The sequence below is a fragment of the Carcharhinus amblyrhynchos genome, chromosome 23 (assembly GCF_965287045.1).
Source record: "Carcharhinus amblyrhynchos chromosome 23, sCarAmb.v2.hapA, whole genome shotgun sequence".
NCBI lineage: Eukaryota > Metazoa > Chordata > Chondrichthyes > Carcharhiniformes > Carcharhinidae > Carcharhinus > Carcharhinus amblyrhynchos.
The window spans coordinates 3,885,710-3,909,325 of record NC_137346.1 but is presented as its reverse complement, the minus strand read 5'-3'; the positions used below and the strand labels follow the sequence as shown (position 1 = coordinate 3,909,325).

Below are 23,616 nucleotides of genomic sequence, written 5' to 3'. Positions count from 1 at the left end.
TAGAGAAGAAAAAGAGTGCAGAATGTAGTGTTACAGTCATAGCTAGGGTACAGAGAAAGATCAACTTTAATGCAAGGTAAGTCCATTCAAAAGCCTGACAGCAGCAGGGAAAGAAGCTGTTCTTGAATCTGTTGGTACGTGACTTCAGACTTTTGCACCTTTTTGCTGAAGGAAGAAGGTGGAGGAGAGAATGTCCAGGGTGCATGGGTTCCCTAATTATGCTGGCTGCTTTGACGAGGCAGTGGGAAGTGTAGATGGAATCAGTGTATGGGAGGCTGGTTTGTATGATGGTTTGGGCTGCATTCAAGACCTTTTGTAGTTCTTTGCGATCTTGGGCAGAGCAGGAGCCATACCAAGCTGTGAAACAACCAGAAAGAATGCTTTCTATGGTGTGTATGTAAAGTCTGTACATATCTGACTGACAGCCAATATGCTAAATAGGTAGTGAATTAAAAATAATCCATTCATGGAATATGTGCATAGATGACTGGGCCAGCATTTATTGCCCATCCCTGAAAACATTTGAGTCAACCACATTGCTGTGTGCCTGGAGTTACATGTAGGCCAGACCAGGTAAGGATGGCAGATTTCTTTCCCAAATGAACACTAGGAACCAGATGAGCTTTTCTGACTATCTGCTTTTTAATTTGATTTTAATTGAATTCAAAATTCACCAGAGCATTACTCTAGATCTCTAGATTACTAGTCCAGTGACAATACTACATCACTGCCTTCCCTTAAATTGGCGATCTCCCTAATGTTATGAAATTGTTTTCTGTGTATTACTCTGCGTTTTTAATTTCCACTTTGCCCAGTTTGCAGAGTTATGTAAGTAAAGACTCCATGTCACTAATTCATAATAAGAAGTCTCACAACACCAGGTTAAAGTCCAACAGGTTTATTTGGTAGCAAAAGCTACCTGTTGGACTTTAACCTTGTCTTGCGAGACTTCTTACTGTGTTTACCCAGTCCAATGCCGGAATCTCCACATCATGACTCATTCATAAAGTAGTCCATGAAACAAAGCATGCATTTTGTGTTTCAGGGCAAATTACGATATCAGAGTATGAATAATGAGATTAAAGCATTGCACAATGTTCATGGATCAAACACTTTAACTCTGAACTGCGCTCCTAATGGCTCATTGTGCACTCCATTTGTTCTGTTATCATGCCTCAAATATAAGCCATTGCAAGCCAATCTTTACTCTCCAGAGTGGATCTTTAAAGCTGAAACTTGATTTTCTTTTTGTCCTCAAGCAGTAAGTGGAGTATTTTCAACCCTCACAACTGGCTGACACTGGCATTACTTGCACTGCAGCCTGAGCTGCTGCTTTTAATTGACTGTACTCTGGAGTGAATGCTTTTCATTGCACCTCTGTCACTGACCAGGAGGTCATTTCACCTCACAAAAATTTTCTGTCTTGCTGTGTCCCCCTGTGTTAATTGTTTTAAGGCTTCATTCAGACAAATCCCTAGATACTGGTGGAGGAGAACTTGGGTGTTAAGGATTTGCTAGAGGGAGGATTATTAAATGAGCTTGGTTGCACAATAAGAAAGCAAAATAAAAAATCTCTGGCTGAATGTGGCTAAGGGTCTGAGGCACAGCATGAGAAGCTAATGGAGGAATTGGGTTTTTGATTCACATTGTTCATGTACTTATCCACAGCACTGGGTGATTTGAATTATCTCCATCCGGTCACTGAAGTGGGGCCCTACGTGAGACGTTTTAGAGTTTACTAAATAATCTGACTAGTAACTGCCTCTGTCAGGATGATTTGCCAACAGCTGTTCATGTTACAGAAGGAAAACAGAGTTAAAGCTTCACATTTTGAAGAGCTGTGTGAGCTGCAGGAGGAAACGGGTTGAACTTTAACTCAAGTCTCTGAGGATCTTGCAAAGATGTGCAGGATGTTGCTATAGAGGTTATTGAAGATGGTTGAGGGTGAAGCTTTAATTATAAAAGATGATAAAAAGAGAGATTAGGATTTGCATTACTCCTTTTATGGTCTTGCGTCAGCCAAGGGTGGCACAATGGTTAGCACTGCTACCTCATAGTGCCAGGTGACTGAGTTCAATTGCAGCCTTGGGTGACTGTGTGTTTGCAGGTTTTCCCTGCATGGGTTTCCTCCCCCAGTCCAAAGGTGTGCTGGTTAGATTGATTGGACATGCTAAATTTCCCGAAGTATCGGTGGGGGGGGAAACTAGCATGGTAAATACGGGGGGTTCCGGGGATAGAACCTGAGTGGGACTGTTGTCAGTGCAGGATCAATGGGCCAAAGGGCAGCCTCCTGAACTGTAGAGATTCAATGAAATGTAATGTAGGAAACATGGCAGCTATTTTACCACCTGGCAGTGGAAATGGGGCCTCAATTTAAACATTTTCCAAAAAAAAACCACTTGTGACAGTGCAGCACTCTCTGTCAATGTGACTTGAGTCTCAGCCTGGATTATAGGCTCAAATTTTCTGACTCGGCAATGAGTGCAACCGACTACACACTGTCAGCTATTGCTCAGTGTCAAATGTCTCTACTTCAGCTAGGTTTTCATCTTGAGACCCGTTTGGGGAGGTTAAATTCTGTTGCTTTTACTTTCTGAAGGGGAAAATAGTTGAAATACTGTTCTCCTGGTAGCTCACCTTGTAATCTAACAGCCAGAGCAAGCTGAATGACTAAACAAACTGAGGAATAGCCCTCTTGATTTTCCATGTCACTTATCTATCTATTTTTTTCATTCATAGGGGAAAATACACAGAAGATGAGATCTGCACAGTACCCAACCCCAGCAGAATTGGATGCATATGCTAAGAAAGTTGCCAACAATCCGCTGACTATAAAAATCTTTCCAAACAGTGTCAAAGTACCACAAAGGAAACATCTCCGTCGAACAGTGAACGGTTTGGATACTTCAGGCCAGCGATTTAGCCCTTACCCTTCTCAGGCCAGCTCCCATCGTGGTTTACTCGCAATTGTCAAGCTGCCCACGAAAAGGATTGTGAAAGACTTCGACGGAACCCGCGCAAGGTTGCTGCCAGACATGAACCCTCCGTCTGCCCCATACGCTGCACCTAGCACTTTATCCCACCCCCAAAACATGTTGCTGCAACCGGGTTTACATGGATACAGGAAGATGCGCCCAGACGGGGATGCCCCTCCCAACGTCACGGTGTCTACCTCAACCATTCCGCTCTCCATGGCTGCTAACCTGCAGCAGAACAGGCCCTCTGACTTGAACAGCATTGTGCACCAGATATACCAGATGTGCCAGGCCAGCGCGGGCCTTAACACTACCTCAGTCTGTGAGGGACAGATCGCCAACCCCAGCCCCATCAGCCGTAATGTGCTGATCCACGCCAGCACCCGGGTGTCCGGCCACAGTGTACCGGGTCACCTGCCCCCATGCATTGTAAATCCAGGCGACCCGACCATCGCCATGACAGCCATTGCCCCTGGTGGTGTTGCCATGGGCAATATGAGCAGGATGCAAGCGGCCTACCAGAATGACATAGATTCTGCCACGTGGCATCAGCACCAATTGGCACAGTTGCAACATCTGACCAGAGACACTGCTGGCACAGGGCATCCCACCAAGCTCCACCGAGAGATTTCTGGAGCTGGATTCACCAGCAAGACATTAAGTTACCCTGCTGAGCTTTGCCTGGGCCAGCCTTACAACCTGAAAGTTCCCGGGGATAAATTGTCGCCCTCGCCTCCAGTCAACGGAATCCAGGGGGCTCTACCATACTCCAACGGGCAGTACTTCCAGCCAATATGGAACAACATCCTTCCAACTCCCAACAGTGACAGCTCCGGGTCCCAGGACCTGGGGATGGTGTTTCACGGAGGAGCCTCGGGCCCAGTGGACTGTGTGGCAGGGACTCACTTTCGAGCTGGAGCTGGTTCCTCCAGCCAAACCAATATCCTGCAGACCATGGACTACCTAGGCGGGGAATACCAGAACTCCTGCTTTAGGGATCAGACTATGGGGATGCTGGGGAAGGTCCACAGGCACTCCGGCCGAGGCCCAGAACCAAATCTTAATCAGAATAGTCATATTCACCATCATGTGTACAGATGAGCTGGGTTCGAGTAACTGTGGTGCTCTAGTCAGTCTTAACAGCAATTTTGGATCATGTTATTTGTGTTAATGCCTTATGATTGCCAAACTTGTCAGTGATTTTTTTTTAAAAAAAGCCTTTTATTTATTTTAGAAACTTTTTCGCAATTTTTTTCCTCTCCCTTTTCGTAAGGAAGAATATTTCATGAGATTGAAGTCTGTGTGTCTAGCCACCACCTTGATATGTGATTAGAAATTGGCATCAGTGACAGGCTTGGAGGGGGGAAGAATGCAAAACAGATGCAATCTTGCAAAAACATCTGCAGTGCCAGAATCTTTGATTTGAAGTGAGGTGTGAAAAGCTGATGGCAGCTGTTGAATTATCTGGCAAGTGTCCTCACATCATTCGCTAGCACTAGCAAGGTTTCGTGTAAATCTGCAGAATTGTACCCATTAGTAGTTCTTGAGAGAGACATAGGAGCCCTGTTATCCCACTTTACAGTGTGTCAGCATATTTATTCTGAATTTTTTTTGCATCCGCTGTACTGTTTTCCGACCAGCAACTTGTGGTCATGTGGCTTCTGCTCAACAATTTGTGGTCCCCCCCCAGCCCCGCTTCCTTCCCTCTTGTATCCCATGTGTGCTGCTGACTTGTAGCAGCCTCTGTAATCTCTGAACTGCAGAGTTCTATTTAACCCTGATGGATGATCCATTTGCAGAACTGTCACCGGGAGGGAAAATGTTCAGAGTGATATTTATGACCCAAGAAGTGACAGATTGAAAACTCATTTAAATCTACAGAGCTGTTTATTTTTTTCTGCAGTGTGATCAAAATAGGCCATAGTTTCAAAGCAAAATGAAGAACTGTCACTGCAGATGACAGTGCAGTCTGGGTTTTATGGTAATTTATTTAAAAAACCTTTTGTGCTTTCCCGTCACCCTTTTCTGTGTCTCCTCCCCCCTCCCACTTCATTATTTTTAGGGCAGATGGAGAGAATTGAAGGGCAAGTGAAGAAATTGACTAAAAGCCTCTGGACTCAGCAATGAAGGGCAGTTGAAATGCCGACAGTGGGCCAATAACACTGACCAGCTCTCTTTATCCAACCAGAGCTGACTGGAGAAGGCTGGGGCTTTTGTTTTGGGGATCAGGATGGGAAGAAAGACGAAGTCACCACGTTGTGTGGAGGGTGACTTACTCCAGGGTGCCTTTTGAGTAAAGCACACACACTACCAGGATGATAGGTATTGGTAGTTTGAGGGAGCAGCTTCTTGGTTATTTGCATCAGGTTATGCAGTTTGTAGAGTCTGTATTGCTGAAATCCCTGTATTTATGGTCCATGGAGACTGGCATGCACTATCCCAATTAATACTCAGTGCTGTCAAGTATTTTAGGTTTTAGTTTACACCCAGATATCATACTGCAAATCTTAGTGTTGCATGGAGAGGTAGTGATTCGCTAAATCATATGATCACTGTGACCCATTGAACCATGAAAACTTTCATCTGCTCATAAAGTTCCTCCTCGCTCCATGCTTTACTGACTTATGTAGGTTTGCCATTGTGTAATCTTGTGCCTTCAAAAACCTGCAGCGCTGGGAGGAGACATCTTTTGACTTGCACCAGGCATGCTTGTACTAAAAATGACCATGAAGCCCTTGGGGTTGTTGATCCAACTAATTCACTAGTGTCTTTTTGGGGACCGAAGCCTACTGTCTTTACCTGGTGTGGGTCTGTATGCAACTTCAGTTCCACACCAATATAGTGGCCTCACGACTTGCCACAAAGAGTGCAGTATTTTAGGAAGAAGGCAGCTTGCCTGTAGCTCCTCAGGGTAAATGACAATGGACAATAAATGCTGGCCTAGCCACTGATGCCCACATTAAAGGAATGATTTTTATCTAAAAAAAAACTAGCAAACGCACAATGAATGATTTTTGTAAGCTCAAAATTTGTGCATTGAATCAGTCAACAACAGATTCTGCAGTTAAGTCTTCCTTTAGATGAAGTCTTAAATTTAATGAATCCTCCCTGATGGCAAATGAACAGCAGAAACCATCAAGTGCGAGGGTCCTGGGTTTGAGTGCCAGGTTGTATTCCTGATCACTGCATTTGACTTTATTGTCCTGGGACAGATGTTCTCTGCAGATCTCTACTCCCAGTTGCTCTCCAATGACCACCTACTGGTCAGCCTTTTGTGGGTGTTGAATGTTTGCGTCTCAACAGTGATGTCCTACACAGTCAAATGACATGACACTTGCTGTCAGGGCTAGAATTGGGAAAATAACTACTGAGGAGCAGGTGCCAGAGGGATGCTAACACCAGTGCGTTCAGACTGAAACATGTGAGAGCTTTGGTAGAGGAAGCGATTTTTGGAAAGGAGGAAATTGAAAAAAATTGAAAAAAAGGAATACAACTGCAAAAACTGAAAGTATGATTTAATTTTGCCTCCCTGCTCTCCCCAACATCAAGTGGGTGATTCTGGTCATCAGTGGCAGACCTGTCCTTGGAATACATCCAAGAATTCCATGTCCATGCAATACTTAATTCCTCATCACCGGTCTGCCTGCAAGGCAAAGATAATCTCCATTGGTAGTTCTTAGTAAACAAAAATGACCTTTATCAGATGATCAATTTTAATTGCTGACAGGTTTGGCAACAAAGGTGTTAAATGCGTTCTTATTTTTCTCTTCCATACACTGGCTGAATATTGCTATACTACTGTAACTTTAAAAAAATTAAGTGTAATAATTCTGTATGAATGTTGCCTGTTAGTGAGGGTCTGAGTAGCAGCAGTTGTGTGCGAGTGTTGCCATTGACATCTGCAAGTCATTGGTCTCCCTCACAAGCCCATTGAAAAGCCTTAAGTCTTTGCTCTCTTCAGAGCTGTTGTAACGGTTTGAAAATAGAAAGCTGGCATTGTTTTCAGCACAAAACTACTGTTGGATAGCAACAATCGTTCTCGAGTGGTTCTCTTAAGAAACAGAAGAATTAGATTTGGAATATTTTGTTCAATAGTTCAGGGCTGTAAAAGTTTTTCTCCTCTCTCTTTCTTACCCCCTCCCCATCCCACACTGTCTTTCAAGGCTTCAAAGCTTTACTGATGTTGACTAGTAATATGCTAAATACTTGTGATTGGAGTCACTATTTGATGAGCTTGGTCAGGCCATCGTGAAGAGTACTGCAGTGTCAATGCTGCTGGACAGCCACTGAAGTGGTGCCTGTTTGTATATAAAGGAATATCACAAAGTCTGATAGCGGGTGGTGACTGTTCATCAACTGTGCAGCATTTCCTGTTATTATTTTCTTTGTGCTGACTCTTGTCCCCTTGCACACAATCTCCGACCCAACAGCATCAGTAAGGGAAATAACAAAAATTTATATTAAACCACTGTTGAACCCCTGTGCGATGAGTGGGTGTTGTGGGGTTGGGGGGGGGTGACCCACTTCCATAAATTTTGAAAGGTTACATTAATAACCACCATGGTTGTTTTAGCAGTTCTTTATGTAGCTGCTGTTGTCGCCCATGCACCGTAATAATTCAATCTGATAAATCACGATTACAATTGTTGGACTCCAACCCTGATACAATATTGCTCTTGCCACCAGCTGGTTTGTGTTCAGAACCGAATTAATGAGAGATTCATTTTCTAGCTGGGAGACTTTTAAGACTTTGAGATGATAGAACATCTGGTTTGCCATTAGATTTCAGTGTTGTCACTAGATTTCAGTATCAAGCAACTTTCTCTGAAATTTTCCTCTGTTCATCACTCAACAGAGCAATGGTAGATTAAACCTTTCTGAATTTTAGCTGTGGCTGATGAGTATTTTGAGCTGTGTAACACTAAGTGAAATGCTGGTATGTACGGGTCTGTCGCTAATTTTGGTGGCAAGTGTTAAGAGCATTCCCTTTTCCATGTTCCCTTGACATCTGTACGCTAAGTCAGCATGGCAAGTGCATGGAGATGGCAGTGTTCTTTGGATGTGGTAGTCAGTAGGGCTGAGGTTTAAGCAGGAACAGAGGTATTGTGTCTCAGAAAATCGCAATACGTTTTTGACAAGTGGCCAGTGTAACATCACTTAATCTCACACACCGTCAAGGGGCGTGCCCCACTGCACATCAAGAAAGGGTAATGTTTGACAGAAGAACTGAGCATCCTATTAATTGACTTCTAGCACAGATGGGTGTAGTGATGACTATTGTGGTTAAATGCATGGCCTCGCTGTGGAAATCAATTTTATTCCCGATGAAAAGTATTTCACAGCGTTTACAGGTTGTGACCTGCTAAAGCAGTTTAACTGCCATCCAGTGTTTTCAATTTTCAACTAAGAAGCTTTAGTAATGGATTTTAAAATTAGTTCATAGATGATGTACAGAGGGAGGGTGTCGTGATAATTCCGGTCTCCTGGAATTGCTGTCTCTTGGTATCCTTTCCTTGTGTGCCCTAGATGTTACGCGCTCAAGGATAACGTTCCTCCGAGGTTTTTTCTCTACGGATTTGAATATCTGCAAAGATGCTGTGCTGTGTTGTCACTAGGATTTTTAATGTGCGCTGGGAGCGTGAAATCTTCATACGGCAGAATTGTGAATATTCAGTCTTTGTGGATTTCAGTAAAGAAAAGCAATAGTCCTGTGAAGTTACAAGTCATCTGGCAACTTGAACTGTGAAGAGAGCAGTGGAATCAGCTTACAGATGTTGCCCTGGAAAGTTTGAACAGTGTTCAGAGCTAGTGCTGACAATTTGTAGGCTTGTTACTGGTGGAGGCAGGAGCAAGTTGAGGTGATGGAAATAAGTGTGTTAACATCAAAGTGTATTTATTTAATGTGTTTTCTCTAGTCTAAGGTTTCAAATATCCAATGACCATACTTGAATGGGACCTGTGCCTGTTCTGGTAATTTGAGAAGCTTTAAAGTGTGTTTTTGTTCTAAAAGCCCTAATTCTAAATGAACACTTGTAATTTTGTTTTCTTTTTGCTTACGATGTGAAAAGGGTGCCTCCACAGAGCTTGGCTTAACTTATTTGCTGCAATTGCCCATTGTGGAGGTGACTGCTGCTGTATTCGTTTAAAAAAAACATGAAAACATAAATATAAGCTGCTTTTATATGTGCTACGGGTAAACTTGATCCATCTGCAGGAGACATTGCAGTTGATGGAGTTACTGATGAAAAACTGCACCTGATTGGCACCAAGCTAGGGGTAGGATGCGTTTGGAGCAGGAGCTGCAATGATATGTACACAGGTGGATGATTTAGTTTTTATGTGAAATTAAATAGACAAGACTGGGGCCTAAAACCTGTAGCAAAAGTGCCAATTTCTGAAGCAGAACCTTTTATTGTGAGACCCCTTTCCTGGGGTGTGGGGGGGAGACAACACCTTTTTTGTTAAGAATTTGTACCCAATCGTCATGAATAATCTACCATGTTATTTTTTACAGACCTGTTTGTCAGAAGTACTTGAGTGCGAGTGTATTTTTGTAAACTCTGCATTCTTCAGGCATATGCTTCCCAGGCCCCACCTGCCCAGATCCCCCTCACAGTCTGTTATCAGCTCTCACACCGAAATGTTGACTTCACTATGCCGCTATTTGAAAGCATCTACTGATGTGACTTTTGTCTTGTCAGTGGCTGATCTTGCAGAGCAGTGTGCCCTTTGAGTTGGGATTGTAGTGTTGTCCAGTTGACCCAGGCAAATCCAACTCACTTGGGACCACCTGTTTGTGCACTCAGTAGTAGGTAGCAGCTGTATCTATTGGGTTTTTAAAGCTTATCCCACTTCTGCAAACTATAGAATCCTGTCAGAATTGTTTTAAATAAGCTATGATGTGCTTGCCACCACCCCACCCAGGTTTGCATTTCTGTCCTTAGTGCTCAGAGCCATGTATGCACATTCTTGTACCTCTGCTCTTTGAACTATCCTTGTCAGCTAGCAGTGCAGAGACTTCTAGGTAGTCTAGCTCTTAGTAGAGAAGAGTGACTTGGACATACAGGTGATGTCTCTCTTTCTGACTCCTCCCCCAGTCTTCAAGTGACAATGCGATTTATCATGCTGGACCAAGAAACTTGCCAATGCATTGACAGATTGAATGACCCATTGAAGCTCTCTGTACAAGACTCTTGAAACACTATTGCAAGGGGCTGAACCAGTATTAATTAACAGGAGTGCGATTGTGGAGTATCCATTTCTTGCTTCATTGCTAGAAGCAGGTGAATCTAAACTAAGACACACCACAGGTGCTTATAAAGGGTAGAGTGAAGCAACATCTATATCTTGGTGAATATGCCCCCTATCAGCAGCCATCTGGTGTCTTGTTTAGGTAAATGGTCACTTGTCTGATATTGATGTATGAAACTTCATAATTTATGACCGGGCTTCTTGATTTTAAAAAAAAAATCGAGGGGGTTTAAAAACCTTAAATTTTCCTTCCGAGCAGGGAAAGCTCAACACTAACTGGTTGGTGTGTGTTTTTCAATGTTTTCAGAGATGGAAATGTGAATGGTGAGCAGTTCTTGCTGTGTGGAGGATATATCAAATTCAGTATGAAAACGCTGTATACTATTGTAGAACTACATTTTGATGAAGAATAAAAAAAAATTTGCACATCTAAATGAAAGAAGCTCAATGTTGAAATTTTCTCTTTTTTTAAAAATGTCACAGCTCATGGAAGTGTAGATGGGACTGATCACCAGCAATGAGTAATAATCTGGAACCAGACTTCCACGTGAGAGGCTGCAGATCAGACATTCTCTTGCAATTGGGGAATATTTTAATAAAGTACCTCATTTTGAGGATGGATGAGGTAGAGATCATGTTGGAAAACGTGGTGTGGAGATGCCTCCATTGGACTGGAGTGGGCAGAGTTACATGTTTCAACACCACTTTGAGTGTCGCTCCTTCATCGGGTGACTCACCTGATGAAGAAGGAGCACTCTGAAAGCCCATGATTCCAATAAACCTGTTTGACTTTAACCTGGTGTTGTGAGACTTTTTGCTACGTTGGGGTAGATTGTGCACAAACTGTGGAATGGGAGGGACTGATGGGCAAAGGATCTTGTCTCCTGTCTTATAAAGGACTGTAATCTGCAACATTTAATATCTCTGTTCCCACCTCAAGGTTGACTGTTGCCAACATTTTGTCGTTGCAGGTTTCTAAGATGTGCTTTTTTTTTTTCCTTCCCTATGTTTTCAGTATTTTTGCTTGGTAAGGGAGGTAGAATGGAAAGGTTGAAAAATTGTGTTGATAAAGCTCTGGGTTTACCAGATTGTGCAATGGTACTTTGAAAGCATTAACTGATGCGCACTCAGCATCCCAAACTTAGAACATTTGGGGCCATGTAAACAAGTTGCAGTCTATAAATTACTGCAAAGGTGATGGAGAGTAGGTGTGTTGTAGATCAGTGAAGGGACTGGATGATTAAGGGTTCTTGTCCCATGGAGGGGTTGAATCATCCTGGATTTATATCAGCTGAGCAGATGTCGTAAGTGGCCAATCTCTGTGTGAGCGCAGCTGATGTATTCTGACAAGAACCAAATATTCTCACCCCAACATCCCCAAACTGGCACTTTCCAGTTGTGATGACAATAAAAGCTCTACTAACTGCCTGTCCCAGTGAGGATTTGAGTTAATGCTGGTGCCTCTTTCTGCCATCTTTTTTTGAGAGTAACCAATATAAGATTATCCTGATCAGTGTGGCTCAGTGCTGATGTGGCAATAATTTTAAGTTTATTTGTCACAAGTAGGTTTACATTAACACTGCAATGAAGTTATTGTGAAAATCCCTTAGATGCCACATAGTTTGGATGCATTGAGGGAGAATTACCTAACCAGCACTTTTGGACTGAGGAAACCGGAGCATGCGGAGGAAACCCACGCTAACATTGGGAGAACATGTAAGCTGCACACAATAACCCAAGTCAGGAGTTGAATCTGGATCCCTTACTCTGAGACAGCAGTGCTAACCCCTCAGCCACACCACAACCAGGATAATTTAGCTGAGTTGAAATAAGAGAAATTATTTTATACTTTTGTTATGACCAAAATGGGATGAGTGCACTTGCTGTTTGTCTTTTAGTTCCAGTATTCGACTGGTCTCTCAAATATATTTAAAATGATTTCTCCAGCTCGGTTTAAGGCCAAATCTGAATTATGAATTTCAGAATGACTGTTCAATGCCCAGCTTTATTCAATAAACAAAGTTCAGTTTTATAATAAACCAACAATTGTCAAATATAAAGCAAAGCTTAACTTACAGCACGAAATATGGAAGTATAATGACTTTATCAATACCCTAACTCTCAGCACTGCCCCCCCCCCCCCCCCCAAGTAAAATAAAATACAGGAATTCCACAGAAAGATTATAAGTTAATGGTTCAAAAGGCAAAGGAAAGATGATGGAGTCCTTAAAGTATCTCCAGGTTAGATTTCAGCCCTCTCTGTGAAATAATTGAACTCTCTTGCATTACTGGCAGACGATGGAAAGGTTGCAGTTAATTGATTTCAGAACATAGTGGCCTCAGAGCAACTTCCATTCATTTGCTTTTGACTGAGTCTGAAGCTTCAGGACCTGTGGCTGCCTTCACCCAAGCAGTTGATGGTTCTTCCCAAAGCCAAAAGCAGTCTTCCAGCTTTTAAACACTTTCCAAAATATTGTGTTTTCCCCCCCCCCCAAGTCATAAAATATGTGACCCTTTTTTGTAAACAGTCCACCGAGGTCGAGAGATTTCCACTCCTAAAACTGTTTAATTCTTGTAAAAATTCTATTTTCCAGGAACTACAGCAACCAGAGTCCTTTCATTAACCCTTTAAGGAACAAGTCTTTTAAAGATTGTTCTAAGTCCTTAAAGGTGAACTATTTTTCTGATTCAAACATCTGTGACATTTTTAAATGATGAAACCTCACCCATAAGCGCTCTGCAAACATTGAGGTTGACTGTGATAGCTAAAAGCTATCAAATGTGAAATATCAAATGATTCAGTTCATCAATCCTACACAGTAAGTGAAGGAAACACTAGATGTTTGCATGGCTCCAAAGCCCATTCAGACAACCACCTACAATTATAGAGCACAAACAGGGGCCATTCAGCTACTGTACCCATGCCAGCACTGATTAGTGATCCAATTTGTCCCACTTTGCTCTTTCTGGAGTTCTTTTCAAGTTGATATCCAGTTACCATTGAATCTGCTTCTACCATTGTGAGCAGCAGATTATAGAACGTTTTTTTAAATTAAATCCAGTCTAATGTGGCAAATATTCCACACAGAGCATCAAGTATAGTCAATTGTTTTTTGGGTGTGGTGTTTGTGGAGGAACATTAGCCAGAATGTTGAGAGAACTACTGGATATTGAAATAATGCCTTGAATCTTTAACATCATGCTGAACAGATAAGGTCTCTGCTTAGTACTTTTGGCAGTGAGGCACTTCCTCTGTGCTGAACTAGAAGTGTCAACTAAGAATGTGCTCAATCAATGAAATGGGGCTTCAATTCCGTGACTCAAGTTGATAGCCAGAAGGTCAAGTTCTCATCAAGATCAATTAGCTGGCAGTGTACTGGTATAAATAAGTTAATTCATTGTGTCTGTCTCTGCTTTGCTTGACCCCTCTGCTTCATTGCAATCTATGGTCCCCAATGTTGCTGGCATATGTTCAGGAACCATCACTACCTGTGGTATATCTTTCTGCTCTGCCTTCCTGTTCGCTCTGGCTGGGAAGCCAAAGTTTGGTTTTCTCTTGCCCCAGATGTTTCTATGTAAGTTTTTTCTTGATCTGTGAGGGGTTCCACTTGAAGGTAGCAATTTGCTATACGTTTCACCTGGGCTTTCGGGAACATTTTCTTCTAGAAAACAAACAGATCAAGAAAAAAGTGACGCTAAGCCAACAAACTTTGATCACCATTGGAAGAGATTTTGACTGGAAAGTAGTTTTGCATTTACATAGAGTCATAGAAGTTTACAGCATGGAAACAGGCTGTTCAGCCCAACTTATCCATGGCATCCTTTTTTAACTACTAAGCTAGTCCCAATTTCCTGCATTTGGCCCATATCCCTCAATATCCATCTGACCCATATAACTGTCTAGATGCTTTTTAAAAGACAAAATTGCACCCACCTCTACTACTGCCTCTGGCAGCTTGTTCCAGACAATCTCTACCCTCTTTGAAAAGAATACAAGAACATAAGAAATAGGAGCAGGAGTAGGCCATCTAGCCCTTCGAGCCTGCTCCGCCATTCAATAAGATCATGGCTGATCTGTCGTGGCTCAGTTCCACTTTCCCGCCCTCTCCCCATAACCCCTTAATCCCCTCTCTTATCAAAAACCCATCAACCAGCGTCTTAAAAATATTTAGCAAGGCAGCCTCCACCACTTCAACGGGCAGAGAATTCCAGAGATTCACCACCCTTTGAGTGAAGAAGTTCCTCCTCAACTCCGTTCTAAACCGCCCCCCCTTTATCTTGAGGCTGTGCCCCCTAGTCCTACTATCCTTTCTGAGCGGGAAGAGTCTCTCCACCTCTATCCTATCCATCCCATTCATCATCTTATACGTCTCAATGAGATCTCCCCTCATTCTTCTAAACTCTAACGAGTACAAGCCTAGTTTATTTAGCCTCTCCTCATAGCTCAACCCCCTCAACTCCGGCATCAGCCTAGTAAACCTCCTCTGCACTCCCTCCAAGGCCAAAATATCCTTGCATAAGTACGGCGCCCAAAACTGCACACAGTACTCCAGCTGCGGCCTCACCAATGCCCTATACAGCTGCAGCAAGACCTCCCTACTTTTACATTCAATTCCCCTTGCTATGAAGGCCAGCATCCCATTCGCCTTCCTGACCACCTGCTGCACCTGCAAGCTGGGTTTTTGCGACTCATGCACAAGGACCCCGAGGTCCCTCTGCACCGTCGCCTGCTGCAGTTTTTCTCCACGTAAGTAATAATCCTTCCTACCATTATTCCTACCAAAGTGGACCACCTCGCACTTGCCAACTTTAAATTCCATTTGCCAGTTCCTGGCCCATTTGCCCAGCCTATCTAGATCCTTCTGTAGACTCTCCACACCCTCCGCACAATTTGCCGTTCCACCAATCTTGCTGTCATCAGCAAATTTCGACACCATACACTCGGTTCCCTCCTCCAGATCATCTATATAAATGGTAAATAGCTGAGGCCCCAGCACCGACCCCTGGGGCACTCCACTAGTCACCATCCACCAATCCGAATAGCACCCATTGACCCCCACTCTCTGCCTCCTATTTGACATCCAATCCTCTATCCACGCTAACACCCTACCCCCAACTCCATGTCCCCTGACCTTCTGCAATAACCTCTTGTGAGGTACCTTGTCAAACGCCTTCTGAAAATCCAGAAAGACCACATCCACCAGCTCTCCTCTATCCATTGCCCTAGACACATCCTCATAGAACTCCAGTAAATTTGTCAGACACGACTTCCCTTTAACAAAACCGTGCTGCGTCTGCTCTATCAAGCAATTCCCCTCAAGATGCCTCGCTATTTCCTCCTTGATGACGGATTCTAACATTTTACCTACAACAGACGTTAAACTAACCGGCCTATAATTCCCTGCCTTTTGCCTGGCACCCTTCTTAAACAACAGCGTAACATTAGCTGCTTTCCAATCTTCCAGCACTTCCCTGGAATCCAGCGATGTCATCCACTATCACCTCCGCCATTTCTTTCATAACCCTCGGATGCATTCCATCCGGTCCTGGCGACTTGTCCACAATCAGCCCCTCCAGTCTGTCGAGCACCGCCTCTCTAGTAACAGTAATGTCATTAAGACCCTCCAGTCCTACCACCTTTCCATCTCTAACACCCGGCAAATTAATCACGTCCTCCTCCGTGAAGACAGAAACAAAAAAGTTATTCAAGACCTCAGCCATATCCCCATCCCCTACCACTAAGTCCCCCTTCTCATCCTCTAAGGGACCAGCGTTCACCCTAGCCAGCCTCTTCCTTTTTATATATTTATAAAAACTCTTGCTATCCTTTTTTATATTAAGCGCTAGCCCAGCTTCATAGTTTCTCCTACCCTTCTTTATCAACTTCTTTGTCAATCTTTGTTGACATTTAAACCTCTTCTCGCCCACTACTCTTAGCTACTCTAAACGCCTCCGCTTTTAATTTAACACTTTCCTTCACCTCCTTTGTTATCCACGGCTTATTACCTCTCCTCCTACGGTCCTTTTTGACCATCGGAATAAATTTCTGCTGAGCACCAAGAAAGATCTTCAAGATCCTCCACTGCTCCTCAACAGACCCTCCCTCCAACACGCTCCCCCAGTCCACATTCGCCAATTCTTCTCTCATCCTACCGTACTCCCCTCTGTTCAAACAAAGGACGCGTGTCCGGGAACCCACTTTCTCCTCCTCCATCTGCACCAGAAGCTCCTCCATACAATGATCACTCTCCCCAAGAGGATCCTTCACCGCAAGGTCCCTAATTCTACCCGCCTCATTACAGCACCACTGGACTGTTTTATATCTCTCCCCCTCACCTTAAACCTATGCCCTCGAGTTTTAGACTCCTCTGCCTTTGGGAAAAGACGTTGATTATTTAGCTGATCTGTGCCCCTCATTATTTTGTAGACTTCTATAAGATCATTCCTAAGTTGCGGGAGGGCGGGGAGAAATTCCAGTCTATCCAGCCTCTCCTTATCACTCAACCATCAAGTCCCAGTATCATCCTAGTAAATCTTTTCTGCACTCTTTCAAGTTTAATAATACCCTTTCTATAATGGGATGACCAGAACTGTACTCAGGGCATATAACATAAAATGAGCTGGAATTAGAATCAAACAGCACAGAAGATGGCTATTTGAAATATTGGCCCTTAAAAAAAAATCCAATTCATCCCATTCCCTGCTCTTTCTCCAGAGCCTTAAATTTTCTCTTTAAGTATTTATCCAATTCTCTTTTGCAGTTATTATTGAATTTGCTTTCACTGATTTTTCAGGCAACACATTCCAGATCATAGTTCACTGCTTAATAGTCTGCCTGTACGCCCCCATCCCAACACCATCTTAATATTGATGAGACCTAAGCGGTGTTCTATAAAGGTTTAGCATAAAAACCTTGGGGGCAATTCTCCCATCCCACTGTGCTATATTTTTTGGGGTGATTGCCACTGGGGGTGGGGGATGGAGGAGGCATGATTGGGCCATGGGGGGGTTGGGGGACAGCACTGTGGAGGTGGGGGGGGGGGGGGGGGGGGCAGTGGGTGGTGTTCCAGGCTGGCCAGCGAATGGGGAGGCTGACAGTTCAGTTCCAGCCTCCCAGGTGGGAACAGACATCCCCACCTCTTCCCCCGAAATCTAATATTTGCGCTGGTGGCCTCTGCAGTGCTCCGAGCGGGAGATTCTTGTCTGAATTCCCACTGAAAAAAACAGTGAATTATTTCTGTTTTTCCTGTGAATTCAACACTTAGAATTTTTTTTACAAGAATTCTACCCCTTGTGTTTGTACTTTCTGCCTCCCACTGATGAAGCAAAGATCCCTTCACAACTTGAATATTCATAAACGATAGTACATCCTACCATATCCACTAAGTGTTTTATTGAATGTGGCTTGATCAATGTGATCCATTCAGATCAGCTATCTGCTCAACACTAACTATTTACCTTGCTGCTCTTCTCCTGGATCTTCATGGATGCGAGCTAAACTGGTGTTCCACTTTGTCCAGTTAACTTCATTGATCCTGATTTGAGAAATGATAAACTTGAATTAAAACTAGTTGGATGCTTAAAGTGGTTTGCAAAGTAAAGTTTACTTATTAGTCACAAATAGGCTTCCATCCACACTGCACTGATGTTACTGTGAAAATCCCCTACTTGCCACACTCTGACACCTATTTGGGTACACTTGGAGAATTTAGCATGGCCAATCCGCTTAACCTGCATATCTTTGGATGGTGGAAGGAAACTGGAGCACCTGGAGGAAACCCACGCAGACACGGGGAGAACGTGCAGACTGCACAAACAGTGACCCAAGTCGAGAATTGAACCTGGGTCCCTGGTACTGTGAAGCAGCAGTGCTAACCACTGTGCTGCCCCATTGCCTGAGGTTGTCTTGTGGAAGAGATGTTAAAGCAAGGCTGTCTCTGCATTATTTGCAAAGAGGAACAGGGGAGATTTCCTAGTGTCCCAGTTAATATGTATACCTCAAGCAACGCTAAAAACGTTATTTGGCTATTATCACAGTGATGTTTGTGGGAGCTTTCTATGTGTAAGTTGATGGTTATGTTTCCTACATTACAGTATTGACAACACAGTTGGTTATAAAATGCTTTGGATTGTGCAATGCATTGTTCTGAAATACCTGACCCAACAACACTGAGGAGTGAATCTTCGCTATACGGACTGCAGTAATTCCAGAAGGCAGCTCCACTGATAGAGGGCAGCTTGAGGGGTAATAGAATGTTAGCCTTACAAACTGCACCCATATCCTGAGAATTAATTAAAAAAACCTCAACCCAGTTCTAAGAACATTTTCCTGTACCTCGAGTCCTGCATTCAAATCCCCCTTGCTCACTCTAGTGATATTCTCATTCGTCAAGGGTATTGAAAATGGAACCTGTGCTATTGCTGCAATAAAGATTGCTTGGATGGTAAAGATCTGCTCGAGTGTTATTCTAGCTGCACAAACCCAGGTAAGTGGTCTGCATTCCATCACGCTCCTGACTTGTGTCTTCTAGATAGTGGCCTTAAAAGAAATGCGGTGCACCTGTAATGAGGCATTCCTGATTGATATGGCAATATGCTCTATAAATAGATCTCATTTTACCTGATGTATCTCTTGCCATTCAATTCTTTTCCAAGTTGAAATTTCTCTTTCAGAAACTTTGGCAAACACTTCTCCAAATTCAGAATGGTTCTTGCTCTCTTGGATTAGTTTGGTTATTGAGAAAAAGGAATAAAACAGTTATCTTCCAGTATTCATCTATCAAGCAGAACCAGCTATGTTTAGAAGAGTTGAGTCTGTTTTAGCCAAAAGAAATCTTTGGTAATGTTGAAACTAAACTGGATCAGCTGTGTAAGTACTGAGGTACAAGAGCAACAAGGCAAGTGATATGTCCACCATCTCCAAGGTGCACATCAGGCGTGTGATGGAATACTCTCCACTTGCCTGGCTGAGTGTTGCTCCAACAAACTCGCAGTGCTTGACACCAGGACAAAGCAACCCATTTGATCGGCACCCGATTCACCACTTTAAAAAGTTTGGTCATTCCACTTCTGATGCACAGAGGCAGTCTACAAGATGCACTGCAGCAACTCGCCAAGTCTCCTTTGACAGCACTTTCCAAACCTGTGTCGTTGTCGGGAAGGACGTGGGCAGCCGAGGCATATGAACATCCCCACTTGCAAGTTCCTCCCCAAGCTATTCAGCTTGACCTGGAACTATTTTACTTCCTCTGTGGGTCAAATCCTGGAACTCCCTAACAGTACTGTGGGTGTATGCGCGCGCACACACACACACACACCAGTTCTAGAAGACTGTTTAGTCTATTGAGGGCAATTAAGATGGGCACTATCTCAGTGATGCTCAATCCTCTGAAAATATAAAAAAGTTTGATTATGTTGCTTGGGATGATTTTGGAAAGAAATGTTACATTCAATGCAGTTTTTGATTTTGGCTGGTTAAAATCAATGTTGCATTAAAATACAATCTGGCCACCAGAGATTTTCACAGTAATTTCATTGCTGTGTTTTGTTTAGATAATTTCAGAGAATCCATAGAGTCCCTACAGTACTGAAGGAGGCTATTCAGTCAATCAAATCTGTGCCAACTACAATCCCATCTCCATAACCCCATGTATTTACCCTAGCTAGTCCCCCTGACACTAGGATCAATTTAGCATGGCCAATCCACCTAACCTGCACATCTTTGGGTGGTGGGAGGAAACCGGAGCACCCGAGGAAACCCACACAGACATGGGGAGAATGTGCAGACTCTACATAGACAGTGACCCAAACTTGGAATTGAACCTGGGTTCCTGGCGCTGAGAGGCAGCAGTGCTAACAACTGTGCCACTGTACCAAACCACACCCCCCCTCCCCACTCCAATTTCCCTGAAGCAGAAATCTGACGTCAAGCTGAGAGGTGCAGATAGTTTGTGATACCTGTAGTTTCCATATGTTCTTGCTCTCTTTGGAAATGTTCTCCACTGTCTCCCCCATCAGTGCAATCAGCATGTTCAGCAGGAGAATGAAGGTCAGAATGACATACAACACCAGGAGTAAGAGGAAGAGCTGTGGGTATCTTGCTTGTCTTTGTACTCCCAGATCACCCAGGCCAATGGTTAGCTTGAAGAGCTCCAGCACTGCTGTGTTGAAACTGTCAAAGGAACTACATTCTTCACTGCTGGGACATTCATCAATCAGGGAGGCAAGTGCTGTTGGTGTCAGAATTTACATTGTGTGAGAGAAAAGTGAAATTGCTCCATAGTAACACCTCTCTATCTGGAGGAAGCTGGTGATGTCAAATGACAAACTCCATTTTTATTCATGCGTGGGGTGTGGATATCGCATTTATTGCCCATTTCTAATGGTGTTGGACCAGTGTCTTGAAGCGAAGGACTGCAGTCTGTGATGTACTTTAGGTACACCCACAGTGCTATTTAGAGCTCAGCTCCAGGATTCTGTCTCCCACAGTCAGTTTTGGTCAGGCAGGGGATGGTAGGAGTGAATGTGAACTAGTTGGGTCTCTATACCGAGAAGTAGTAGTGTGTCTCCTGACCAATCTGATGGGGGAACAGAAGTACAGAGGGATTGGATGACCAGGAGACCATCAGGACTAGGAGACTGCACATTGCTAAAATGACAGAAGATATTTGAAAAGCCATGAATGCTTGTTCTAGATCAGATCCTGATGGATCTCTCAAGGTGGTGAAGGTACCATTTTAAACCGTGCTGTAATGGGACTGGGATCGATTAAAGTGACCAATTATTCTGTGGATTGCTAAAGGAAATAGAATCTTACAGTGCAGGAGGAGGCCATTTGGCCCATTGATTCTGCACAACCACAATCCCACCCGGATCCTATCCCCATAACCCCACTTATTTACTCAAGCTAGTTACCCTGACACTAAGGGCAATTTAACTAACTCTCTCACGTCTTTGGATTGTGGGAGGAGCACTGGAGGAAACCCCTACAGACACGGGAAAAACACGCATACTCTGTACAGATAGTCACCCAAGACTGGAATTGAACCCAGGTCCCTGGCACTGTGAGGCAGCCGCGCTAACAACTGTGCAATCATGCCACTGAATAACTAATTCAAACACGTAACAAAGTTTACCTGCAGCAAATCCGATTAGGAACAGTAAATAGATGGACAGAAATTGGACAACGTCAGTTAACAGAATCTGAAAGAGAGTATGATTCAACAGGATCATCATTCCATCCGGAAAAGTGGGAATGGCTTATTTTCACAATCCAAATTTAAGCAATGTTTTAATTGAAGAATAAAACTCCTCCTTGGCCACTCATGATTACCATCAGGTCAACCGTCTGCCTTGATCTTGCTAATCTGCAGCTGCAAGGTGATGAGTACCAAGTGGAGAGGCAAAGGTTGTGGAAAAGGCCTCCCAATGTTTAATTCACTGTGTGTGAACAGATTATTGTGTATTGGTATTCTAATATGCAGTATCTGAAACTGGCTATATATTGTTGAAAAACAAGGAAGCTTTTCTATTTTCAGCCTGGAATGTTTCTGTCCCAAAAGGCCCAATTTGAAAATTTGGTGTTTAAATTACTTCATGTCTTTGCCCAAGCAAAATTCCGTAGCTTCTGCCGCCCTCCGAGAACTCTGTCTCAAAGTCTGTTGTGAATGCCCTGTTCCCTTTGTTGTGAGAGTTATGACATCCACAGTTTAGGCCCTGAACTCTGTTCCCAATCTAAAGACCACTTCCTCCTTTAAGCTGCTTAACATATTTTTCTTGGCCTGAGATTTTGGGTACCTCTCCTAATATATTTGGCTTGGTTTCAATTTTTGTCTGATAAAGCTGCTGTGGAGTACATTCAGAATGTCTTCCAATGTCTAAAGTTGCTTATATGCATGCAAGTTGTTCATGAAGACTCTTCCTTGTTCTCTATTTATATCTCTCTCCTTCTCACAATCACTTAATCCCTTCCCTCTCCACCAACACTTATTACTCTTGGAAGTTCATTCTGTTGCTCCCTTTCAAATAATTTTCCTTGTTCCATTGCGTTACCTTGATTCCTCATTTGCCTTTTCTTTGTCCTCTGAACTTAACTATGAATCGTATAAGCCAGGTTCTGGCATTCACCCTTACCTTCTGTAGCATGACGCTGTAGATCCCCATGCTTTGGAATCCCCGTGTGTAGTATAGGATATTAATCCAGCCGAGAGCCATCGCCCCCACCCGTGCTGCCAGATGGAGTTCCATGTCAGCCCAGTCCAATATGGTGCACAAGATCACCAGCCCAGCCTGTAAAATGCTGAATGGGAAAAGATAGATCCTGCATTGATATCAAATGGTTGAATAAAGTACTTTTGAGTGTGGTTGTTGTTGTAATGTTGGATACTGGACAAGCAATTTACAGATGGCAGATTCTCGAACAGAAAGGCAATAAAGACTGAAAATGTTCTTCTTTTGAGGTATTGACTGAGGGATAAATATTAATCCAGGGCACTGTGCTTTGATGTGGTGGCCATACAATCTTCTCAAACAGGGAAGATGGTTTAATGGCTCATCCAAAAGACAACATTTCAGACAGTACAGCATTCCTTCAGTAGCATGTCACCCTAAAGTCTTGTGCTGAACCCTTCAGCTCTATGACCTTGGTTGAAAGGATGCTTGTCTAATCCCACAACACTTCAGTCGCAGCTGGAACTATTGCACACAGTGAAACCAAATGTGAAAGATGGTGAGGTGTCAGGTTGATGATTTGGGTGGTTAGTTTGCTCCAGTGGCCTCTGGCTACCACCTTGCCTCATCGTGCTAAGGATGCATCTTGGATGACGCAGCATTCCCTACGCCAGCCTGCATTATATATTCACGTCTTTTGAGTGGGGTTCATCATTTCACCATTCCTTTATCAACAAGGGAAGCTTGTACTATTTCAACCATTAGTAAGATATACTCACAACAGGATGTGGAACCAGGCATCTGTCATTATCGATTGGAGGTAAGAAAGTCTCAACTGGACTATCATTGCCAACTACAAAATTTAAAAATTAAAGCAATCTTTAACATTGGATGATGTCAACATAATGCAGTTCCAATTAATAAAAGATATCTCAACAAAACTAAATTAATTTAAAAAAAAGGTCAACTCTGTACAATATGAACCAATGCAACATTTTTAACGTGGATTCCATATGCCACCAGTGGAAAGTCATTGTCTGTTGTTAATGAGAAGGTGATGGTGAGCTGCCTTTGGCTTGGTAGACCATCCCACAGAGCAGTTGAGTGAACCATAGTGATGTACCTCTCTTACTTGGGAACCAGACTAGGTAAGGATGGCAGCTTACGTTTTCCGAAAGCTTTTTGGGAACCAATCAGATTTTTGCAATCATTGAATCCCTAC

At 43.3% G+C, this 23,616-nt stretch overlaps 2 protein-coding genes across 4 annotated transcripts in view; one reads left to right on the top strand and one right to left on the bottom strand.

Moving 5' to 3' along the window:
* LOC145357371 (protein FAM222B-like) overlaps positions 1 to 10,927 on the top strand; it is a 47,201-nt gene extending 36,274 nt beyond the window's left edge. For both annotated transcript variants that reach the window (XM_080210677.1, XM_080210678.1), the window contains exon 2: positions 2,740 to 10,927. In XM_080210677.1, the coding sequence (XP_080066803.1) occupies positions 2,757 to 4,076 (1,320 nt within the window). In that variant the 5' untranslated portion in view covers positions 2,740 to 2,756 and the 3' untranslated portion in view covers positions 4,077 to 10,927. The remainder of the gene's footprint in view (positions 1 to 2,739) is intronic.
* A 1,466-nt stretch (positions 10,928 to 12,393) lies between these two features.
* Positions 12,394 to 23,616, bottom strand: part of LOC145357369 (transient receptor potential cation channel subfamily V member 3-like) — a 48,331-nt gene continuing 37,108 nt past the window's right edge. The window contains exons 11-17 of one of the 2 annotated variants that reach the window (XM_080210674.1): positions 23,174 to 23,247; positions 22,359 to 22,524; positions 21,362 to 21,428; positions 20,184 to 20,455; positions 18,847 to 18,944; positions 17,685 to 17,761; positions 12,394 to 13,888 (exon numbers count right to left, since the gene is read on the bottom strand). In XM_080210674.1, the coding sequence (XP_080066800.1) occupies positions 13,617 to 13,888; positions 17,685 to 17,761; positions 18,847 to 18,944; positions 20,184 to 20,455; positions 21,362 to 21,428; positions 22,359 to 22,524; positions 23,174 to 23,247 (1,026 nt within the window). In that variant the 3' untranslated portion in view covers positions 12,394 to 13,616. Of the gene's footprint in view, positions 13,889 to 17,684; positions 17,762 to 18,846; positions 18,945 to 20,183; positions 20,456 to 21,361; positions 21,429 to 22,358; positions 22,525 to 23,173; positions 23,248 to 23,616 lie in introns of those variants that run through there. The other variant, XM_080210675.1, reaches the window with a different exon arrangement.